This window comes from Tupaia chinensis, unplaced genomic scaffold, assembly GCF_000334495.1.
Source record: "Tupaia chinensis unplaced genomic scaffold, TupChi_1.0 Scaffold144682_1, whole genome shotgun sequence".
NCBI lineage: Eukaryota > Metazoa > Chordata > Mammalia > Scandentia > Tupaiidae > Tupaia > Tupaia belangeri.
Genome location: NW_006204543.1, coordinates 1,710,879 through 1,733,839, shown reverse-complemented (window position 1 = coordinate 1,733,839; position 22,961 = coordinate 1,710,879). Strand labels below are relative to the sequence as shown.

Sequence of the window (22,961 nt, the reverse complement as noted above, 5' to 3'; positions counted from 1 at the left end):
AACCCATTGTAATGAGGCACCATCCATATAGCAAAGAAACTTACATGGAAAATTTATAGCCTTTGGCCAAGTAATTCTGCTTCTACAAATCGAAATCATGAAAGATTGAAATTGTGCACAAAATCTCCCACCAAGAGAATAGTCTAATGGATCAAAATTAACCTGTGGCTTGCTTTGACCAATAGGATACCTTGGAAAATAACGTTGTGTGATTTCTAAACATGGCTTTCTAGTCTCATGTAAATTCCAACTGCTGCCCTTGTAAATAAGCCCAGGCTAGCCCCTGTGAGGAGGAGAGAACAGAGGCAGTATATGGAGAGAGAGGCTCAGTTATTCCGGCCTTTCTCATCTTCCCATTTGAGGCCAGGGTCAGTCGCTGGGGCCACTAAGTATCACCCCGGCCCCAGCTGGCCCTCCACCTAACTGCGAATGTCTCAGATGTGCCCATCACAGCTTATTTCACCTCTTGATGCCAAGCTGCACACTCATCAGATGTAACCACTGAATCTCAAAGTGGTTCATTGTTCAGCAATACATAACTCATACGACGTCAAATATAGATAAAAATAACTACTGCATTAGTGTGATTTATAAGAATGGAAAACTTAAAAGCAACAGGGAAATATAAAACAATCAAATTACACTCTTAAAAATATTTCATGACACTTGAATACCAATGATACAATGTTATGTGGAAAAAGGGAGAATACTAAATCCTGTCATTTCATTTATTTTTTTTTTAATTTGACCAGAGAGAGACAAAGAGAGAGGCAGAGAGGGAAAGTGAGAAAGCAAGCGACCAGGTCCAGGACTCGAACCACGGTCAGCCATGTGGGAGTGTGCAGAGCCTCAACCACCACACCACCTGCTGGTCCCCCAGTACAATATCTTTTTAACTTAAAAATAATATCAGGATCCAGCTGTGGTTGTGTGCACTGCTAAGACTTGATGCTCCACTGTCTGGGACCACATTGGAGGCCTGGGTTTAGTTCTGATCTAACCTAAAGGCTGGGTGTAGTGGCATATGCCTGTGGCCCTAGCTACTCAGGAGGCTGAGGCAGGAAGATCATGACACAGAGAGGCCCTGCCTTAAAGTAAAAAATAAAAAGAGGTAGAAAATAGGGGCCAGCAAGTGGCATAGTGGTTAAGGTGCTGGATTCCCACAGGGCTGACTACAGTTTGAGTTTCGGCCCCAGCAGCCTGAGAATCACACCAGGCATGTGTGGACACATTCCCAAAATCCTAAAGAAAGAATTGAAGAGAGGGGATTGAGGCATGGCCGTCAGCCCTGGGGGTGACTTCTTACTTTCCCTCTCACTGTCTCTCTTTGTCCCTCTCCAGCAAGCACATGTACCCTATGGCAAAAGTGAAAAAAAGGTAAAAACTAAAAATAAGCTTTAAAAGGAAAACAACTAAATGCTGCACTCAGCAGATCACTTCATTAAGATACTTAACAGGGACCAGCAGATGGAGTAATGGTTATGTTGCTGGACTTCCATGTGATCAACTGCACTTTGAGTCTCAGACCCGGTGGCTTAAAACTTAACGTTGGGCACGTGTGCATGTGTGCCCAAGATCCCGAGAGGAGAATGGAGGAGAAGGGATTGCAGCGTAGCCACCCCTCTGGGGGACTTATTTCTTGTTCTCTGTCTCTCTGTCTCTGTCCATCCCGTGAGCATATGTGCCCTATAGCAAAAATCTCTCTCAAAAAAGAAAAATACTTAAGGATTTAAATATCAATGAGAAGTGTTAGGTCATTTAAACAAACACTGCTGTAATCCTATTGCTAACATTTCTGAAGCTGCTTTTTGAAATCAGAATGGTCTGCTTCCACTATCCTTGGAACTGGCTACTGGCAGGAGGATGGGGGTGGGTTCAGGGGCTAAGATTCCCCATGGCCAGTGATCCCTGTGGGTCCTGGGGGAGAGTTTAGGTGGCAGCCCTCAGCAAATTACATCACAGTCATAGTTCAGGCAATGTAATAGCTGATAGATTGCGGGTATTTGAATAAAATACTGATTACCTTTAAAGTGTATTTGTTGTTGGAGTTCATTCTTTCAAGTAAAGAAGTAAAAAAACAAAACAGAGAAAAAAACTCATGACAGACAAGGGAGACTCAATTAGATGAACGACTGACTTATCACCAGAGACAATGAAGGCGAGAAGGCAGTGAGAGTATAGCCAAAGTGGTAAGCAGACAGAAAGATCTTTTGAAAATAAAGATTCCTAGGTAAACAAATATTGAGTGAATTTGTTGCTGATGCACCTGACTTCCGAGACACACTCAGGAAACCTCTGACTGAAATGACCACAGGCAGCAAGTCAAAACAAACATTCTAAGAAAGAGCCCTAACAAAAATAATTGCGTGCTCATAAAAGGCAGTAAAATTGTATCGTTTTCTTTTTTTCTTCATAATTAGTTTAAAAACCAACTGCATAAAATAGCATGCATATAGTTACATCACTGGACCCACAATAAGAAATATATTTAATAATCAAAAACGTTATCAAAGGGGCCAGGATGGGGCATGGTCGTTAAGGCACTGGAACCCCACACGGCTGATCACGATTCGAGTCCTGCACTCCCACATGAATGTCACGCCAGGTGCATGTGTGTGCGTGCTCAAAATCCCGAGAAGAGAACGGAGGAGAAGGGACTACACAGCCATCCCCCTCGGGGGTGATTCCTCACTTCCCTCTCTTTGCGTCTCTCTGGTAAGCACATTCCCCATGGCAAAAATGCAAACTTTTTGATTAAACATACTTAATAACTACAAAAGGGTAAGTAATATGTTTAAAATAACAATATAAATCTAACTAAATATTCTTAACTATAACAACCAAAAAACCCCCTCCTTAAACAGACTTTACTGCAAAAGCATGGAGGTGGATGGGAACAGAACTGTATGGGACTACCAGACCAGGTAATAACTCTAATTTATAAATTAATTTGAATGAGGAAATGACAAGAATAAAATAACGATACCACTGAAGAGGGTAAATGAAGAGAGCTATACTAACCAAATTTTATATTTAATTAGAAGTAAATTAGTACTGGCTAAGATAGATACTGTTAAGAGTAGCAAACGATTTTTATAATGGACAAAGTCATAGAATTTCTTTCTTTCTTTTTAGAAAGATTTTTGCTATAGTGCACGTGCACTTGCCAGAGAGAGACAGAGAGACAGAAAGCAAGAAATTACCCCCCCAGGGGGGATGGCGACACCACAATGCCTTCTCCTCCATTCTCTTCTCAGAATTTTGGACAAGCAGACACATGTGCCTGGCATGAGTTTCAAGTCACCAGTTCCAGGACCTGAACTGTAGTCGCCTACGTGGGAGTCCAGTGAAGTAAACATTACACCATCTGCCAGCCCCACTGACATCTATATTTTACCATGCAGTCTGTATTTTGTCTTACAATCCTTGCCTCCCACCAAACATGTCTGGCCACATGGAGGTGCCAGGGAGGGCATTTCTGTATTTTTCTGATCCTCATACTGGTATGTCTTGTTCGGAGAGAGCTGATTACATTGGCTGGTCAGAATCTGCAACATTTCTTGGCCACATTAGACTGGCAAGGATAACTGTGTTGAAGGCCAGGCCTTGGTTTCCACTTTGTCTTTCACTGCCTGAACACAGGAGCTGTGGGCCCTTTCCTTCTCCCTCTCTCTTGGGCGAGTCCCCAGAACAAGGCTGCTCATGGGGAAGAGGGGGGAAATTCTCCCTTTGTCCTGCTGCTCCTGCTGATCATCCATTCCAATGGCCGAGGGAGTGTACTTGCAGTAGCTCTGGAGGCCCATTCTTCACAGGCAGGTCCCAGTGCTCAGGTCCCAAGGTATGGATTTGGGATGGGAGCAGAGACTCCATTTGTTCTAAAGTATAATCTTTTCTCCAGACTAGATTTTACCAGGAAACTGAATTTTGAAGATTATAAGATGCTTGCTAAGCTAGTGAGAAGCTGATTCTTTGGTTCCCATGGGGCCAGTGGTTTTCTGTGTTTTCCCGTTTGACATAGAAGGGAATAGCTCTGAGACTTAGATGGCAAGACGCTTCCTCAGTACTGTTCCTGCATATCAGACTTATTAGCCCAAATCGCTCTGGTCTCACTGATTATAAAAAATGGAAAGAAAATGTGGACAGAACGTGAAGTCATTAGAAAGGCTGGAGTAGAAGACTGAATACAGGTCATCTTGTTTTGGGGCATAGAGGACCTGTCTTTTTTACTTATAGAAATGACTTGAACTTTATGTTGTGGATAACTGCTTGCTGTGTGAAAGAAGACGGGGAGGACTCTAGTCTTGTTATTCACCTCCATGTTCCTAGTTGCAGACTTTGACACGAGATGGTTCTCAGAAGCTACCTCTCGAGATCCTTTGCAGGTGGATTTATCAACACCGTTACTGGGATTGTCATAGTGCAGGGTCTTTGCCACAGATGGCATTGTAAGTTCATGCTTCCTGTACCCAGCATTCCTAAACACAGATCTAATCATGTCACTCCACTGTTTAAAGCTTGTCTTTTGCTACAGAGGCAAGTTCAAACTCCTTAGTGAGGCACACAAAGCCTTCCCAGGCTGATACAACACTGCTTGTATTTCAGCTGGTATGGTAATATCTTTTTTTTTTTTTTTGAGAGATTTTCACTGTAGGGCGCGTGCGCTCGCCAGACAGACAGAGAGAGACATAGAGACAGAAAGCGAGAAATCACCCCCCAGGGGGGATGGTCACGCCGCAATCCCTTCTCCTCCATTCTCCTCTCGGGATCTTAGGCACGCACACACACGCGCCCAGCGTGAGTTTTAAGCCACCGGGTCCGGGACACGAACTGCGGTTGACTACGTGGGAGTCCAGCGACATAGCCATTACGCTAACTGCTGGTTCCCAAGTATGGTAATATCTTTGATTGGGCCAATATTCAGTGTATTCTGGATGGGAAAATTAATTTGTATGTTGTAATGATACACAGTGAATGAACGTAAAATAAAAAAAAATTAAATAATAATGCAAACCATTGTAATTAGGGACCATCCATATAGCAAAGAAACTTACATGGAAAATTTATAGCCTTTGGCCAAGTAATTCTGCTTCTACAAATCGAAATCATGAAAGATTGAAATTGTGCACAAAATCTCCCACCAAGAGAATAGTCTAATGGATCAAAATTAACCTGTGGCTTGCTTTGACCAATAGGATACCTTGGAAAATAACGTTGTGTGATTTCTAAACATGGCTTTCTAGTCTCATGTAAATTCCAACTGCTGCCCTTGTAAATAAGCCCAGGCTAGCCCCTGTGAGGAGGAGAGAACAGAGGCAGTATATGGAGAGAGAGGCTCAGTTATTCCGGCCTTTCTCATCTTCCCATTTGAGGCCAGGGTCAGTCGCTGGGGCCACTAAGTATCACCCCGGCCCCAGCTGGCCCTCCACCTAACTGCGAATGTCTCAGATGTGCCCATCACAGCTTATTTCACCTCTTGATGCCAAGCTGCACACTCATCAGATGTAACCACTGAATCTCAAAGTGGTTCATTGTTCAGCAATACATAACTCATACGACGTCAAATATAGATAAAAATAACTACTGCATTAGTGTGATTTATAAGAATGGAAAACTTAAAAGCAACAGGGAAATATAAAACAATCAAATTACACTCTTAAAAATATTTCATGACACTTGAATACCAATGATACAATGTTATGTGGAAAAAGGGAGAATACTAAATCCTGTCATTTCATTTATTATTTTTTTAATTTGACCAGAGAGAGACAAAGAGAGAGGCAGAGAGGGAAAGTGAGAAAGCAAGCGACCAGGTCCAGGACTCGAACCACGGTCAGCCATGTGGGAGTGTGCAGAGCCTCAACCACCACACCACCTGCTGGTCCCCCAGTACAATATCTTTTTAACTTAAAAATAATATCAGGATCCAGCTGTGGTTGTGTGCACTGCTAAGACTTGATGCTCCACTGTCTGGGACCACATTGGAGGCCTGGGTTTAGTTCTGATCTAACCTAAAGGCTGGGTGTAGTGGCATATGCCTGTGGCCCTAGCTACTCAGGAGGCTGAGGCAGGAAGATCATGACACAGAGAGGCCCTGCCTTAAAGTAAAAAATAAAAAGAGGTAGAAAATAGGGGCCAGCAAGTGGCATAGTGGTTAAGGTGCTGGATTCCCACAGGGCTGACTACAGTTTGAGTTTCGGCCCCAGCAGCCTGAGAATCACACCAGGCATGTGTGGACACATTCCCAAAATCCTAAAGAAAGAATTGAAGAGAGGGGATTGAGGCATGGCCGTCAGCCCTGGGGGTGACTTCTTACTTTCCCTCTCACTGTCTCTCTTTGTCCCTCTCCAGCAAGCACATGTACCCTATGGCAAAAGTGAAAAAAAGGTAAAAACTAAAAATAAGCTTTAAAAGGAAAACAACTAAATGCTGCACTCAGCAGATCACTTCATTAAGATACTTAACAGGGACCAGCAGATGGAGTAATGGTTATGTTGCTGGACTTCCATGTGATCAACTGCACTTTGAGTCTCAGACCCGGTGGCTTAAAACTTAACGTTGGGCACGTGTGCATGTGTGCCCAAGATCCCGAGAGGAGAATGGAGGAGAAGGGATTGCAGCGTAGCCACCCCTCTGGGGGACTTATTTCTTGTTCTCTGTCTCTCTGTCTCTGTCCATCCCGTGAGCATATGTGCCCTATAGCAAAAATCTCTCTCAAAAAAGAAAAATACTTAAGGATTTAAATATCAATGAGAAGTGTTAGGTCATTTAAACAAACACTGCTGTAATCCTATTGCTAACATTTCTGAAGCTGCTTTTTGAAATCAGAATGGTCTGCTTCCACTATCCTTGGAACTGGCTACTGGCAGGAGGATGGGGGTGGGTTCAGGGGCTAAGATTCCCCATGGCCAGTGATCCCTGTGGGTCCTGGGGGAGAGTTTAGGTGGCAGCCCTCAGCAAATTACATCACAGTCATAGTTCAGGCAATGTAATAGCTGATAGATTGCGGGTATTTGAATAAAATACTGATTACCTTTAAAGTGTATTTGTTGTTGGAGTTCATTCTTTCAAGTAAAGAAGTAAAAAAACAAAACAGAGAAAAAAACTCATGACAGACAAGGGAGACTCAATTAGATGAACGACTGACTTATCACCAGAGACAATGAAGGCGAGAAGGCAGTGAGAGTATAGCCAAAGTGGTAAGCAGACAGAAAGATCTTTTGAAAATAAAGATTCCTAGGTAAACAAATATTGAGTGAATTTGTTGCTGATGCACCTGACTTCCGAGACACACTCAGGAAACCTCTGACTGAAATGACCACAGGCAGCAAGTCAAAACAAACATTCTAAGAAAGAGCCCTAACAAAAATAATTGCGTGCTCATAAAAGGCAGTAAAATTGTATCGTTTTCTTTTTTTCTTCATAATTAGTTTAAAAACCAACTGCATAAAATAGCATGCATATAGTTACATCACTGGACCCACAATAAGAAATATATTTAATAATCAAAAACGTTATCAAAGGGGCCAGGATGGGGCATGGTCGTTAAGGCACTGGAACCCCACACGGCTGATCACGATTCGAGTCCTGCACTCCCACATGAATGTCACGCCAGGTGCATGTGTGTGCGTGCTCAAAATCCCGAGAAGAGAACGGAGGAGAAGGGACTACACAGCCATCCCCCTCGGGGGTGATTCCTCACTTCCCTCTCTTTGCGTCTCTCTGGTAAGCACATTCCCCATGGCAAAAATGCAAACTTTTTGATTAAACATACTTAATAACTACAAAAGGGTAAGTAATATGTTTAAAATAACAATATAAATCTAACTAAATATTCTTAACTATAACAACCAAAAAACCCCCTCCTTAAACAGACTTTACTGCAAAAGCATGGAGGTGGATGGGAACAGAACTGTATGGGACTACCAGACCAGGTAATAACTCTAATTTATAAATTAATTTGAATGAGGAAATGACAAGAATAAAATAACGATACCACTGAAGAGGGTAAATGAAGAGAGCTATACTAACCAAATTTTATATTTAATTAGAAGTAAATTAGTACTGGCTAAGATAGATACTGTTAAGAGTAGCAAACGATTTTTATAATGGACAAAGTCATAGAATTTCTTTCTTTCTTTTTAGAAAGATTTTTGCTATAGTGCACGTGCACTTGCCAGAGAGAGACAGAGAGACAGAAAGCAAGAAATTACCCCCCCAGGGGGGATGGCGACACCACAATGCCTTCTCCTCCATTCTCTTCTCAGAATTTTGGACAAGCAGACACATGTGCCTGGCATGAGTTTCAAGTCACCAGTTCCAGGACCTGAACTGTAGTCGCCTACGTGGGAGTCCAGTGAAGTAAACATTACACCATCTGCCAGCCCTAGGCTTTCAAATACTGAAAAAAAAAATCAGAAAAAAATTAAAAAGCATTAAAAAATTAAAGTGCTATACTAGAAAATCTCTACTTAATACAAAAGAAGAAGTAAAGGAGAAAAAGAGAAACAAAAAAGGACTAGAAAGATATGAAAAGCAGAATGCCAGATGTAAGCCTAACCATATGAATAATACTAAAGATAAATTACTTAAACAATACAAGGGCAACGATTATGCAAAGAGATGTTAAAACAAGATCCAACACCATGTTGTCTTCAGGAATCCCATTCTAGAGTCTGAGATGTTAAAAGTTTGGGAAATGAAAAAGATGGGGAAAAACAGATGGAAGAAGATATATGATGCAGACATCGAACACACCAGGTATGAAATGGCTGTGGTAACATTACACAGATACACTCAGGATGCTTCCAGGGAGAAAGAGGACTATTCAATGTTAACAACAGATCAAAAAGTTGGGAAATAGAACAAAAAGGTATGTAGGCACCTACAATTCAGCTTAAAATGACACTTAAAAAAATTTCATGACATAATTGAAAGAACAAACAGATAATTCAATATATAATTCCTAGAGACTTTCAATCTAGAACAAGTATAACTAGATACTGGTCATCAGAAAGTCATGGTGTACTTTTGCATAGAAAAATAGAAGAGACAGCCCAACAGAATATCAACAAAGCAAGCAAACACTTCACACGATGAAGCTTCACAGGCAAGAGAACACGCCAACCAATAAAGCAGAAGAAACGCTTTTCTCATGTACACGCAGACATTCTAGAAGACAGGGCATAAGCTAAGCCATCGAAAACGCTTTGACACATTTAAAAAGATTTAATTCATATAACACATGTTCTCCCACGACAATAGAATTATATTAGAAACCAATAACAGGGGGACATTTCGCAAATTAACAAGTACGTGTAAAACAAAAGCAAACCTAAATAAACAATGAGTCAAAACCTAAAGCAGCCAGCAATTCACGCCTACACAATTACCTAAGAGAAATTAGAACATACGTCCTGCACAGAATGTGTACACACATATTCACAGCATCATTGTTCAGACTATAGAAAAAGCGAAAAAACAATCAAAACGCCCTGCTGAATGTCATTAGTAATTAGTGAAGGAATACATAAAGTACCCACGCAAGAGGAGGTTATCTGCTGATGAAAACACAGCAAACAACGCACTGACTTCTGCTATCAGATACGTCAACCTCGAGGACATTCTGCTAAGTAAGAAATAGTCACAAGGGTACGTCTGTCCCCTGGCTCCATGTACGTGTGAAGTCCGGAACAGGCCAATCCACAGAGCCAGAAATTAGACTCCCGGCTCCCGAGGGCTCAGAGGAGGACAGTGGGCGGTGCCCCTAAGGAGGACTCCGCTCGTTGTGGGGAGGTGAAAATGTTCTAAACCGAAGTCACGAGTGGACAACTGAGAATATGTGAAAAGCCACTGAGCTGTAATTGGACGGTTAGTGCAGATGAGTTCTATGTCTGTGAAGACGTTAGAGCCAGAAATTAGACTCCCGGCTCCCGAGGGCTCAGAGGAGGACAGTGGGCGGTGCCCCTAAGGAGGACTCCGCTCGTTGTGGGGAGGTGAAAATGTTCTAAACCGAAGTCACGAGTGGACAACTGAGAATATGTGAAAAGCCACTGAGCTGTAATTGGACGGTTAGTGCAGATGAGTTCTATGTCAGTGAAGACGTTAAGAAGGAGACAAAATAAAAATATCGGGGGGCATGGAAATGCTGAAAGAACTCATCGTCAACAGCCTCATGCTAAAGGAGAAGCTAGAGCAAGCCTTTCAGGCAAAAGAAACATGGCGGAAGATGGAGGAAGGGGTTTACGTGAAGAAAAGCAAAGCGCCAGAATCAGGGATGAGCATTGGTGAACGTACACACACACCCGTCCAGAAAAGGCAACATCCACTGCAGAGCGAGGACGGCGGTGTGATGGGGGCTCACAGCACGTGTGTGCAGGCGTGAGCGACCCTGAGTGGCCACTCCCAGCAGGACTGGGCGGGAGGGCCTGGAAACAAAGCTGGCGGTACCGTGTGTAAGAGGGTGTACTATTCGAGAGTAGACTGCGACTAGCGACAGATAATACCGTACACTTTCAGTACGGCCACTGATGTGACACAATAAAAGGTTACTGCTGATAAGAAAAATGACAACAGGGTCATTAAAAAAGAGGAGCAGGACAAGAAAAACAGGACTGACAGAAACCAAATGGAAGACCACACTCGAACGTAGCCACTGAAAAGCAGAGTAAGTGTGCATGATCTAACGACTCCAATTAAACACAGAGATGGATGGGCTGGGCCAAGACATACCTACCGGCATGATACCTACAAGAAGCACACTTCGGACAGGACAGACGGAGGGCCTGCAGGTGATATGGCGGTCAGGGCACGGATCCCACACAGACAACAGTGTGGCTTGGGCTCTGGGCCTGGTGACTTGGGAAACCACAGCAGGTGTGTGTGTGCCCAGGGTCCCGGGAGGAGAATGGATTGCACTGTGGCCATCCCCCTCGGGAGGGTGCGCTTTCACCCTCTCTCTGTCTCTCTGTCTCTCTCTCTCCATCTCCAGCAAGCACATGTGCCCTATAGCAAAAATTTAAAAAAGAAAAAAATGACAAATATAAGTTAAAAGTAAAAAGATGCAAAGATCTATACCTACACTAGTGGTAGGGAGGCTGGAGTGAGGATTTGAATGTCACATAAAGACTCACAGCACAGAATATTCCAGGTATAAAGCATTCATTTTATAGGGATTAGGTGGATAATGAATCAAGAAGACCTAAAAATCCACTTACCCTAGCAACAATGGTCAAAATCATGATTCAAACACTGATGGACTGAAGAAAATCGATAGAGTCACAGTCGCTGTTAGAAATTCTCGCACCCTACTCTCAATAACTGGCAGAAAACCACCAAGGAGACTTCCGAAAGCATGACCCAGCCTCACCTAACTGGCCTCACTCCCAGAACGTACCGCCCCAGCACAGAAACTACACGTTCTTCCCAAGTACACGGCAACACAGACCGCGTTCTCTGCTAGGGAGCAACTCTTGAATGGAAAAGAATTCAGCTTATGCAGTGCCATTATATTAGACACCAGTAACAGAAAGCATCTGGGATAACCTCAAATATTTGGAAAAGGAATACTACACATCTAAATATCCTATGGGCCAAAAAAGGAGTAAGAAACAAAATCGAAGGTCTTTGGACGAAATGGAGCCAAAAGGGGGAGTCTGACATCTGTGAGATACTGCTGGAGGAAACTTAAGAAGTTACCAGCACTGAACAGTAAAATGAGGGAAAGTGGACTCAAATCAAGGAAGGCCTTTATCTGCTATCTTAAGAAACTTATAAAACATGAAATAAAACCCAAAGTGAGTAGAAGAATGGTAGTATTACAGGTGAAAGTGGAAATGGATGAACCAGAAAACAGAACAATATCCTGACTCGGCGGGCCGTGGGGCTGGCCCTGACTCGGTGTGTGAAGGAGCCCTCCCTGTGCCTGGGCGCCCTGCTAGGTCTGAGGGCTGCTGGGCTAGATGTGTGCAGGGTCCCTTCAAGCCATGACACTCTGGGAAACTGCAGCCGTCACATGGACATGTATCCCTCAAAGGTCAATCCGCGGGACCACCAGCTGGCCTGAAAGGGCAGTCACACTCCACCCAGGCAACCATGCACTAGTTAGACCGGGATGTTACCTGCAGGCGGCGAGCTGTACACCGCTGAGCAGGACTCCCAAGGTGGGAGAAGGCTTTCTTCCCCATCTATTATTATTATTATTATTTCTTAACTTGCCATAGGGCACATATATTCACCAGAGAGAAACAGACAGGAAGGGAGAGAGGGAAAGTGAGAAAGCAAGTCACCAGGTCTGGGATTAGAACCACGGTCGGCCATGTGGGAGTCTAGCACCTTACCACCTGCTGGCCCCAGTGGGACAAAGCTTTGATAACAGGGTGCTGTCCGAGGGCTCTGCTCCGGACCCACAACCAAACTGAACCAGCACCAGAAACCGTGTGGCGTGAGGGGTAGAAGGCAAGTATTGAACCCCTCCAGCCCTGCAGAGTCACACCTGGAGTGCTCACAGATTTAAGTACCCCATCTGGAGACAGACATCTCCAGGCCAGAGAGGCTGTTGCCTTGAGTGAATCTGCTGACAACTGGGGGGAGAACTGTCCCTGGAGCCCAGATCTTTTCTTATAAGACACTAACCCACGTGAAGCTATCTTGCTCGGTTCCTCGAAGAGTCATGAACAGACTTAAGAGGCAGCATTTGTGACTCTGAACTGAAGGCTCACATCACGTCCCGTTGTTAGATCAAACCCAGGGACCCACGCCCGGGCCGTTTACCAAACCCCATGGGAGGAAACACGAAGCTCTCAGCCCCGGGACCGCCTCCACTTCCTGTGAGAAAGCGTGGACCCTGGTACACGGCAGTGCACTGAGCCCCAGGGGCTGTACGGAGCCGGGCCGCACACAGCATTCGGCCTGGGCGGGCCTCAGGTACTGAGGTTTGCATGTGAGGGACCACGGCCTCGCTGATGCGGGATGTGGGGTCACCTGTGCTGTGAAGCGGAGGTCTTAACTCGGCAGGCCCCCGGGCCTCAGGAGTCACTCAGAGGTGACAGGCGGACCTTCTCCCTGGAATGTGCTCTCCTCCCCCAGGCGCGGAGCTACCCTGAGGGAGCAGCAGCTAACGAAGACCAGCAACGGTAATGGCTTCTCCGTCTGGCTGCTCCCTGCTGCACCTGTTCTGGGAGTGGGGTCAGTGCCTCTGGGTTACAGAGACTGCTGGGAAAGGCCAGCTCCCATCGGCGTGGTTGGCTGTGGGCTTCAGGGGAGGATGGCCGGCCTGAGCCACAGGTGCTGTTGGCATGGTTACCCGACATGGCTTGAGAAAGGGAAGGTTAATCTGGAATGGGTCAGTCAGAGGGGTGTCCGGCTGCGAACAGCCTGGGGCCCCCGGCCTGGGAGCCATCAGGCATGCTGGACCGAGGGGCCCCAAACACCCAGCACGCCACCTCCCACTCCTCCTGCTCGGACATACAAAAGAGGCCCGCCCCGCCCCCCCCCCAGCCTTTGCTCCGTGTTCTTTCAGGGTCGAGCAGGGACTCTCGTACTGTATGGAAGTGGTCAGGACAAGGGACACGCAAATACACCCGTTCTCAACTGTAGCGTGTTAGTGACACTAGTGACACGTGATTCTGGGTACAGCCCTTCCCATTCCAGACCTTTCCGAGTGCCCCAGCGTAGCGCTCAGGCCCTGCGGTGGGCGGGGCAGGTGGCGTGCAGCTTGGGAAGAGTGCTGCGTGTGTGTGTGTGTGTGTGTGTGTGTGTGTATGTGGTGGGGCGTGTGCATCCCCCGCTGGCCCAGCCCTCTCTCGGTGCTCTGACATCTGTGCCCGGCAGTCTGGAAGCTCCCACCTTCTGGTTCTATGGCAACTGGACCATGCTCAGAACTTCCCCACCGAGACAGCCGAGAGCGAAGGGAACGGCTTGTTTAAAACCGCACCTTGAGGCCCACTCACCCGCCACTGCGTTCTGTGGTTTCAGAATCTGTGTCTGCAAGGAGACCCAGCCCTGAGCTCTGTGCCTGTCACGTCCCCCTGTCGGGCACCTCCACCTTTCCTTCCGAGAGCGCAAGTCGCCCCGCACGACCCAGCAGGGAGCAGTCTGGGTCTTCTCCACTCCTGAGCCCGGGCCCAGGTGTCAGGTCCAGCCCTGGAAAGCCTGCAGAAAAGCAGCTCCCGGGCTCCGAGTCCGGGGTGTGTGGGCGCTTGGCTGAGAAGGACTGGGGACCCCGGCTTGTGCCATGACACCTGTGACACATGCCTCACTCCCCTCCGCGGGACCACGTCCCGACACCAGACGCCCTCCGTTCGCAACTGCGAGTTTATTTATTCATTTATTCTTGGTGGCCACTTGTTTTTTTATTGCTTTTACCTTTCAATAAAATAAACACTGGCTGCATAGTCTCGCCTGAAATGATAAGTGAAGTATCTGGGTTAACAGGAAAGGGGCTCCCCGCTTTGTGAAACATTCCGTTCTTTAACGAAACTTGTCCCCCAGTCGTTACACAGGAAGCTATATCATGATTTCAGACTTGAGAAACGTGCTTTCAAAAGTCCACGAATCAAGGTATGATTTTAAATATAACATACCTGTATTCCGCGACCTGAATCTATTCAACATCGACATGAGCCTTTCGGTCATGTCTCTCCCTCCCTAAATGTGGTCTGACTTTAGAAACAGCAGTTCCTAAGTGACTGTCCCCCTATCTGGTGCAATTCTACTTGTCGTGGGGCAAAGGGGCTAGTGGCACTCAGTGTGCAGAGCCCGGAGACGCTACTAGACATCTTACAGTGCACGGGCGAAGCAGGATGAAGAACTGTGCAACCTCCACGTCAGAGATCCCGAGGCGAGAAACCCTGCTCCCGAGTGGGACTCGATTCCGCTCTGCGAGTAGCCTCTCTGCCTATTTGCATTCCGAAAACACAGGTTTCACTGACTGGTAGACGCTGTAGAAGACTTAGGCTAGCCAATCTCATTACCAAAAGCAACGGTTACCACGAAGTATCAAAATGAAACTTCTGGAATGATGGAAATTAGAACATTTACCACTTAATTTCCCTTAAGCCTAGACCACCTGTTTAATCTGTGAATACGGACAGGCCATTAGATCGGGTTCAAGTAGCCAAGCAAATACTTTGTTTTGCTCAATTCTCTAGACAATGACAAAAAATTATATAAAATATCTGGCGAACAGAGAAGTGCTTTGTGCGAGTCTGGAAAATGTCTTTTGCAGCATTTATCTGTTCCGATTTCTCCTAACGGGGGGTTTGGATAGGACCCATTTCTATCTGTCCCCCCTCACTCTACAGTACCTCTTACAGACGTCTTTTATGAAGAGCAGCACACATATATGGTGTGTGATACAAAATTACAAGCCCTTGTTCTTTTCTACACAAACTCCAGTGATAAAGTATCCCATGAAACTTCTCCACATCTACAAGTTTTAAGCACCCTGGGAAAAGAGAATCTAGAAAAGCTGAGGAGGAAGTTCAGACATGCAGGGGCCCGAAGGCGTAGAGGACTAGGCCCTCCAGTCACGGACAGAGCCCGGAGGACAATCAGGGTGTCCTCCTGAAGCGCGTGACACGCCCATGATGTCTGCGCTTCCCCAGGCCTCCCCGGGCGCCCACCCACCTGCCCTCCACGGCTGTGTCAGGCCCTGACGGCACAGAAGACGGGGAGGGACTGTATTCTCCAATAATCTAGTTCTAGGATGGTGATTCCGATTTTTCAAAACCCTGAAGGGAGAGAAAGTCACTCGGGTCACGTCCCTCCCTTTCCCAGTTCTCTCCAGGCTTTTCCAGCTCCCGTGACAAGATCTGCCCCTGAGATAAATGGCACTGAGCATGGCCCGAACAATAAAGGACGCGGCGGAGGCAGTTCTCCGAGTGATGGATAGTTAGGGAAGGAGCAGCAGAACAGAGACATCCATAATTCCGGTGGCGTTAACGGCCAGGGCAGCCGTCGATGGCCCCCATTTGTATCAGGACACGAATGGGGGGTCAGGTGGACGTGCGCTCGTGTGCCCTGTAACGGAGTCACCGTGGCCAGCACTGAGAGTGTGCTGAGGCTGCAGCTGGAAGGCCGTGCTGGGAGAGGCCAACGCTGAAGCATCTGCGGCGAGGAGCTGGGAGCCACGCCACCGGAGAGTGCAAAGACCACCGGCGGCTGCGGGCGGTGTCGAGAGCACGCCAGGCTGCTGACTGTTTCGTGATCATGCATCACATCGTCCCAGGACGGGCCTTCGAAACCTATCAGCCCCTGAAGATGAAAATCCGATGCCAGAGGCTTGGGGAAAGACCTATGAGCTCCCCCCGAGGTGTGGGAAGAACAGGGCGTGAAGGAGGGCTTCACACAGGAGGTGGCCCCAAGGCCTAATGAAGGTGCCAGGGAGCTCCGCGGAGAAGCGGGGAACAGGGCCAAGAGGACAGCGAAGCCAGGGCCCCAGGGAAGGGCACAGGAGGTCTGACGTCCCTGGAGGAATGCTGTGCGCTTTACGGAGCATCAAGAAAGGAGAATGGACAAGCAAGAAAGACCCAGGTAATGGCCTGCCTCTGTGTGTCATCGTGAGGGACCTGAACTCCATCCTTGAAGGAAAATGACATTTTTCCAGGGTTTCCAGGCCTAGCTGTTGCTGAGGGCCTCAACCTCTTCCCTCACCATTGTGGGGAGCCTATAATGGGCAGAATCCTTGTCCCTGCCCAGCTATTCTGGGACACAGGGTCCAGGGTCCAGGCTGGGTTTGGTGCAGGGTACAGTGCAGGGCTTGGTAGGGTTGAGCAGGGCTTGGCGTGAGGCCTGGCGAGGGCAATGAACAGAAAGAGGCATCTCCACGAAGACGATATACTGATGGCGAAAAGTACGTACAGGGAGTTCAACACTACTGACAACTACGGAAGCGTGAAGGCCACAAGGAGACGCCGGCCTATTAAGTATGGACCTCTTAGAGCAGCTAAAATAGCAGTTAGTGGCTCTTCTAATTGCTGGGGGGACACAGACACTGCATGTCTCAGATACTGCCGATGGCAACCGAAAATGCAGTAGCCACTCAGGGAGAGAGCTTGACAGTGGCTTTAAAAGCCAAACATGCACCCATCACATGGCCACCAACCATTCTCCTGGACACTTATCCCAGAGAATACTATGTCCCGTAAAAAGCTGTCTAAAAATGTACAGCCATTTATTTGTAATAGGCAGAAACGGGAAATGATCAAACGTTCCTTAGTAGGTGAACGGGCAGACTGTGGTACGTCTACACAACGGCAAGTTATTCAGCAAGGAGAAAGAACACGCTACTGCTACACGCCACAACTTAAATGGTCTCGAAACCATGCTTCCAAGTGAAGAGATGCCAGTCTCAAAAGGTCGGTGATTCCTGCCTTTCACATTCTCAGAATAAGACACAGAAACTGAAAACAAGTAAGTGAGCAGGAAGGTTAGAAATTGTCGGAGATGGGAGTGGGAGTGACTGTAAAGGACAGTGAGAGGGCACAGGTGGTGACAAGGCAGACCTGTGTCTCGATTTCAGGGGTCCTCGCTCAAGTCCGCGTGTGACAATGTGACACACAACCATCACGCGCATCATACCAATGTCAGTCTCCTGGCTTTGACGTCGTTCTAAGTTATGAATCCTGTGATGAGTACAGGAGACTCTCTGTACGACCTTTGCAGCATTGGGGAATTTATCATTATTGAAAAGTAAAAGCTTAAAAACGGTACCATCATAGTATACTTTCACTCACTTCCGATATCCGGCCGCAGCTTCTTGTCATACTCTCTCAGCAACTTGTTGAGAATAAGAGTCACGTCGGTGTCTTGGGATTTGGGAGCCAAGACCCACTTCTGATTTGATGACGAATCCTCATATTCGTCCTCTTCCACCTTTCTGGATCTGCAGTCAGGGCACGAAACGAGACGCGTAAGTGGCAGGACCCAGGACGTGGACCCAGGACGTGCCCTAAGTCTGTCCTGTGTGAGCACCACCAAGGCGGAAGAGGCTCCCGTACACTCAGCGCAGCTAACGCACTACCTCTCACGTGGATCTGCAGTCAGGGCACGAAACGAGACGCGTAAGTGGCAGGACCCAGGACGTGGACCCAGGACGTGGACCCAGGACGTGCCCTAAGTCTGTCCTGTGTAAGCACCACCAAGGCGGAAGGGGCCTCCCGTACACTCAGCGCAGCTAACGCACTGCCTCTCACGCTGGAAAACGAAACAAAACACCAATTCGGAAGGGCTCGTTGGGAAGAAAAGGGCTGCTGTGAGCATGGCATCGTGTTTCACTACATGCCATGCGACCATCCTGTGCCCACGTTCGACTCCAGACCTTGTTAGCTACGTGAATGCCAGATGTGTCAACGGGCACTGAGCCCTCCCTGGAGCCACCTCAAGAACCTCAGAGGTCCAGGCGTGAGCCTCCCAGGGTTCTGTCACATGGCGACTCTTGTCTTCTTTCTAGCCCCACCTCAAGACCTCATCTAGCGACGGTGACAGTGGCTTATGCAAGACCCACCATGGACAAGAGTGGAGTCTGACTTCTGCGCTGTCCCTGGAGACTGGCAGGCAGGGTCCGGCAGACCTGCCCACAGACGTCATGAGATAGCCTGCCCTGGCTGTGCCCAGAGGGGCTCCGGAGCTGGGACACTGGCGGGTGGGTGGCACATGCTCTTGTGCGTGCCTCCGTCCACACTGACACTTCTCGGCACAGCAGGCTAATGCCAACACGAGGAATGAAGCCTGTGTACACCAGGCCAGCAGACAGCAAAGCGGTCATGTCGCTGGACTCCAACATGGCCAACTGTGGTTCAAGTCCTGGACCTGGTGGCTTGAAACTCATGCTGAGTGTCTGTGTGTGCTCAAGATCCCAGGAGGAAGATGGAGAAGGGACTGCGGTGTGGCCATCCCCCTGGGGAGTGATTTCTCACTTTCCCTCTTACTTTCTCTGTCTCTGTCCCTCTCTCTCTCTCTTTCCCCCTGGCAGGCACTTGCACCCTAAGGCCAAAACCTCTAAAGCCCCTCCCCCCCCAAAAAAAACAGTGTGTATGTCTTTAGCATTTGGGGTTCTTAATAAATGGGTGCCAAGAACACTGGGGCATCTCTGAGCAGGGCCTAGCAGAAGAGCTTGCTCCCAGGAGGTACACGCGGACAGGGACACCCCAGTGGAGAAGGGCTCCCGGCGGCGCGCTGGTGCTCAGAGCGTGGAGAGCAGGTGGCCTTTCTGTCGTCACACGGTACTTCCAGGTGGGCTGACATGGACCTGGTGGGAAAGCTGGGAACCACCCAGCTCCTCCCTGCCAGTCTGTCAGAAAGTGCGTCTTGATGACCCCCTGCCGCCCGCATAAGAACAAGACAAACACACGGCGCTGAGGCATGTTTGCCCGGCTAAAAGCAGCTCATTTCTGCTCAGCCTCCCAGACAGGGGCCCTACCATTAGGGCCGTGAGAGCCCTGTGCGCTGGGACGTGAGGCCTTCCCAGGTAATTCCCAGAATGTTCTACGTTAACCGCGATGAACATGAAACGGATCGAGAGTCAGCTTTTCCCTGAATGCCAGAGGGTGTGCCTGTGCATGAGAGTGAGAAAGGGTAGGCTAGAGCAACCCCTTCCTTGTGAGAGTCGACTAGAGAGGGACAGAGAGTCTAGACCTGGAGGAGCTGGCACCAGGATGGACAGTCTTCACAGTGAGCGCTGGCACAGGCCTGGCAGAGTGACCCCCCCATTCGGGTCTTCCTAGGCTGGTTGTCAACAGCAATTCTATGTCTGGAATACCTATTGGCTAGGGGGTTCAGTACCTCACCCACGGAAACCAGAAACTGTGGGTTTCTTTCACATCCGCATTCACCACCACTAGGACTCGCGTCCCCTGTCACGCCAGGACACAAATTCAATGAGGGACACGCTGAGTCTCATTAGCTGGCACCCCGAGCTTTCAGGAGCAGTACCACAGCATGTTACGTGTTATTCTACAATGTTTCCTGTTGTCAGAGGTATTACCACGAAAGCTAATTTTATCACCTCGGGAAGGAAAGAACCAGCTGAGGATCCGGATAGCCACAGGCCTTGCCAAGTCACCCCAGACAGAGGGACAGAGGGACAGAGGGACAGGGACTGTGGAGAGGGAAAGCCCACCCCCGCAGACACGCATTCTCAACTCAGCCTCTGCTGTCTCCCTGGCTCTCTCCTTGTCCCCTCCCTCTCCGGCTCTCTCCTGCACCCTCCTACACACCCCTGCAGAGCCAGAGCAGGCGTCCAGGCTGTCCACCCCGGCGGTCCCATGGGCACAGAGCGAGCACACTGAGCAGTGCGTGCCACTCTCCTCGCAGAGCCTTGCCTTCTGAAATGCTCAGGCCACTTCAGTAACGGGCATGTAACGAGTGTGCCTCTCCCTCTAGTGGTGACCAGAGGGCTCTCCCTGAAATTGCATAAGCTTTTTCCTTGCAGGCCAGGGTGGGGCGGGGGTGGCCGGAATGGAGAGCTGGAGCCTCCTTTGGCCCTGCAGGAGGGGCGACAGGACCCTGCTGCAGGCCAGGCTGGAGTGGGCAGTGGGCAGAGCCGGCTGGAGAGGCTCCGGGACCCCTGCTGGGAGCTGCGCTCCTCCCAGTCCAGGAAGGAAGAAGCAGCCTGGAGTGCTGGGGCCAGACCCCCAGCCCCGCAGAGAAGCCTTGCTTTGATGAAAACCAAATCTCATCTCAGGGGCCATGAGAATGCAGCTAAGACAGAAACAGTCTTTTCCTCTGAATTCTAAGTGAGTTATATATAATTTTTATGAGCATTCTGCTCCTTGGATTGTTGGATCCTAAACACTATCACTGCAATTAGCTCTTTCTTAAAAATAACCCGGGGCTGTGCTGTCCCCGTCACAGCTGCTCAACCTCGGGTGGCCTGTCTGTGTGTCACAGTGCCTCTTTCACCAGCAGCAGAGAGGGAGTCCAGCCCGTGTGGCCACGACCTCGGCCTCCTACACCTCCACAGCCGGCCAAGCCCCCCCCGTGGGCTTCGCCGGGCACAGGTGACTCGGTGCGCCTCTGTAGAACCTCATCATGGTGTCACGTGGGGAACCCCCACACCGGGAGTTCCACAAAGCACAACCCGGGGAACCTCAACACCAGCAAGGTACTCCAGGGTCCAAATCGGAACCCTCTCAGAATTCACGACAGCTTTGGAAGGTGACACTGGGTCAGAGCATCTTCCACGTCTGTACCCACGGGACAAAGACACTGCCAAGCACAGGCATGTAAGGTAACGGGGTCGCTTCGGGAGCTTTCCTCTGACACCATGTCTACGTAGAGGCCAGTGCAGCCGCCCACATAGAGAACCTGACAGCAGACACCTGCCAGGCAACCCTGGGGCGAGGGTCCCACAAGATTGTTCGTGTTTTTGGGGATCCCGGGAAGTCTGAGTGCTCCACGCCCGAAGCTTAGACATGTCCCTCCTAAGCACAGCGTGACGACGGCCATGGGAGGCTGTCGTGTTGGAGGGTTGCAGACCTGCAGACTGAAGTAGCGACTACCTGGCCCTAGGCTGTCGCCACCTCTGGGCTGGCGGTCACACAGACGCGGCTCCAGGCCTCTGGGTCATGCCAGCCCGGTCTGCCTGGCAGAGCCGACCTCATGGAGTGCCTTCCTTGACCAGAAGGAAACTCCACCGAAAGCTCTCAGGGGCTTTGCCTCTTTGAGTGGTCTGTGAGCCTCGGGGTCTGCCTTCCGCCTCCCCACCCTCCCCCCAGCAGAGGTGAGGGCCTAAGGGGAGGCCAGGGCTTTCCTCACAGCAGAGACGGGAGGGAGGGCTTCAGACGTTCAGTCTGCCCATGCACGTTCCCCGCTCCGTGGCACTTCAGGACTATGAATGGACACCGGAGACCTGGCAATGCCTACCAGCAGCCGTGGCCTGCAGCCCACGGAGACGCTCTCATTCTCCAGCTCCCAGATCCGGGGACGGAGACGTGTCCCAGCAGGACCGTCTGGGGCACGGGGGAGTGCTGAGCCCTGCAGGGTGGAGAGGACCTCCCTGATTTTCCAAGCAGAGGGCATCCTGCAAGCCCTAGCCCAGCTGGGAGGAAGCGAGAGGATTTAACCCTCCTGGCCCCACTGCCTCCTAAAGGCAGAGTCCTCCCCTGCTCTTCCTGGGGTGTACCTAAGCTCCCTTGAGCCACGGGGTGTTCTGGGGAGAAGGTCAGGGTATGTATTGAGAGAGAATTTCTCACAATTCCGTGTCTCCAGTTCAACATGCTTGCCTCATGGGGCACGGGTGTGCATGCTCCTGTGTGCAAGTGTCTGATGGGGGGCAGCAGGAGGGAAAGGGAGACAGGGAGGGAGAGGGGCCAGGGGCTGGGGAAGAAGCCCTTCCAGGGAAGCAGGGCACTCGGTGGCCCCTGGCCCCAGCCCCCTCCACCTGTCTCCAGCTCTCAGCTCCTGCCACTGGGGTCTGAACCAGGTTCCCAGGATCCTGGGGCTCTCAGAGTGGTGCGTGTGTGAACCCCTGAACCCCTGGGGCGGGGACAGCGTGGACAAAGCAAGACCCAGCCCCGCTGCCCTGTGATCTTGGTTTTCAGAACCCCTCAAACCCACCAAATTCGGAAAGCGTCAGAGAAGGACCCACGGAATGGCAGAGTCCCCCGTCCTGGCCACACAGGCGGCTGGAGCCGGGGGAGGCAGAGGGCCTGTCTGCGCGGGGTCGGGCCAGGGGTCCAGGGCCGCCTTTGCAGCAGCCCAGCCGACGGCGGGGCGCTCCTGGGACTCGCACCGGGACAGCGCCCCCCGCCGCTCCGTGTCCCGCGCGGCCTCCGGCAGATGCGGGACCCCGCGCCACTTACCGCGCGTGCAAGCCCGAGAACAGGCAGACGAGGAGCAGCAGCTTCGCGGCCATGGTGCCTGCAGCTCGGGGTGCGAGTCCGAGTGCGAGTCCGAGGCCTCGGCCGGCGCGGCGTCCTCCGGAGGGCGGGCCACGCCTCCGCGCGCGCTGGCCGCCCGCGCTA

At 49.7% G+C, this 22,961-nt stretch overlaps 1 protein-coding gene across 1 annotated transcript in view; it reads right to left on the bottom strand.

Moving 5' to 3' along the window:
- The window catches only part of GABRG3 (gamma-aminobutyric acid type A receptor subunit gamma3), a 313,039-nt gene extending 290,175 nt beyond the window's left edge, over window positions 1–22,864 (bottom strand). Inside the window, exons 1-2 of the mRNA XM_006167247.2 lie at window positions 22,800–22,864; window positions 17,733–17,881 (exon numbers count right to left, since the gene is read on the bottom strand). Coding sequence (XP_006167309.1) covers window positions 17,733–17,881; window positions 22,800–22,852 — 202 coding nt within the window. The 5' untranslated portion in view covers window positions 22,853–22,864. The remainder of the gene's footprint in view (window positions 1–17,732; window positions 17,882–22,799) is intronic.
- Between the last annotated feature and the right edge of the window lie 97 nt (window positions 22,865–22,961).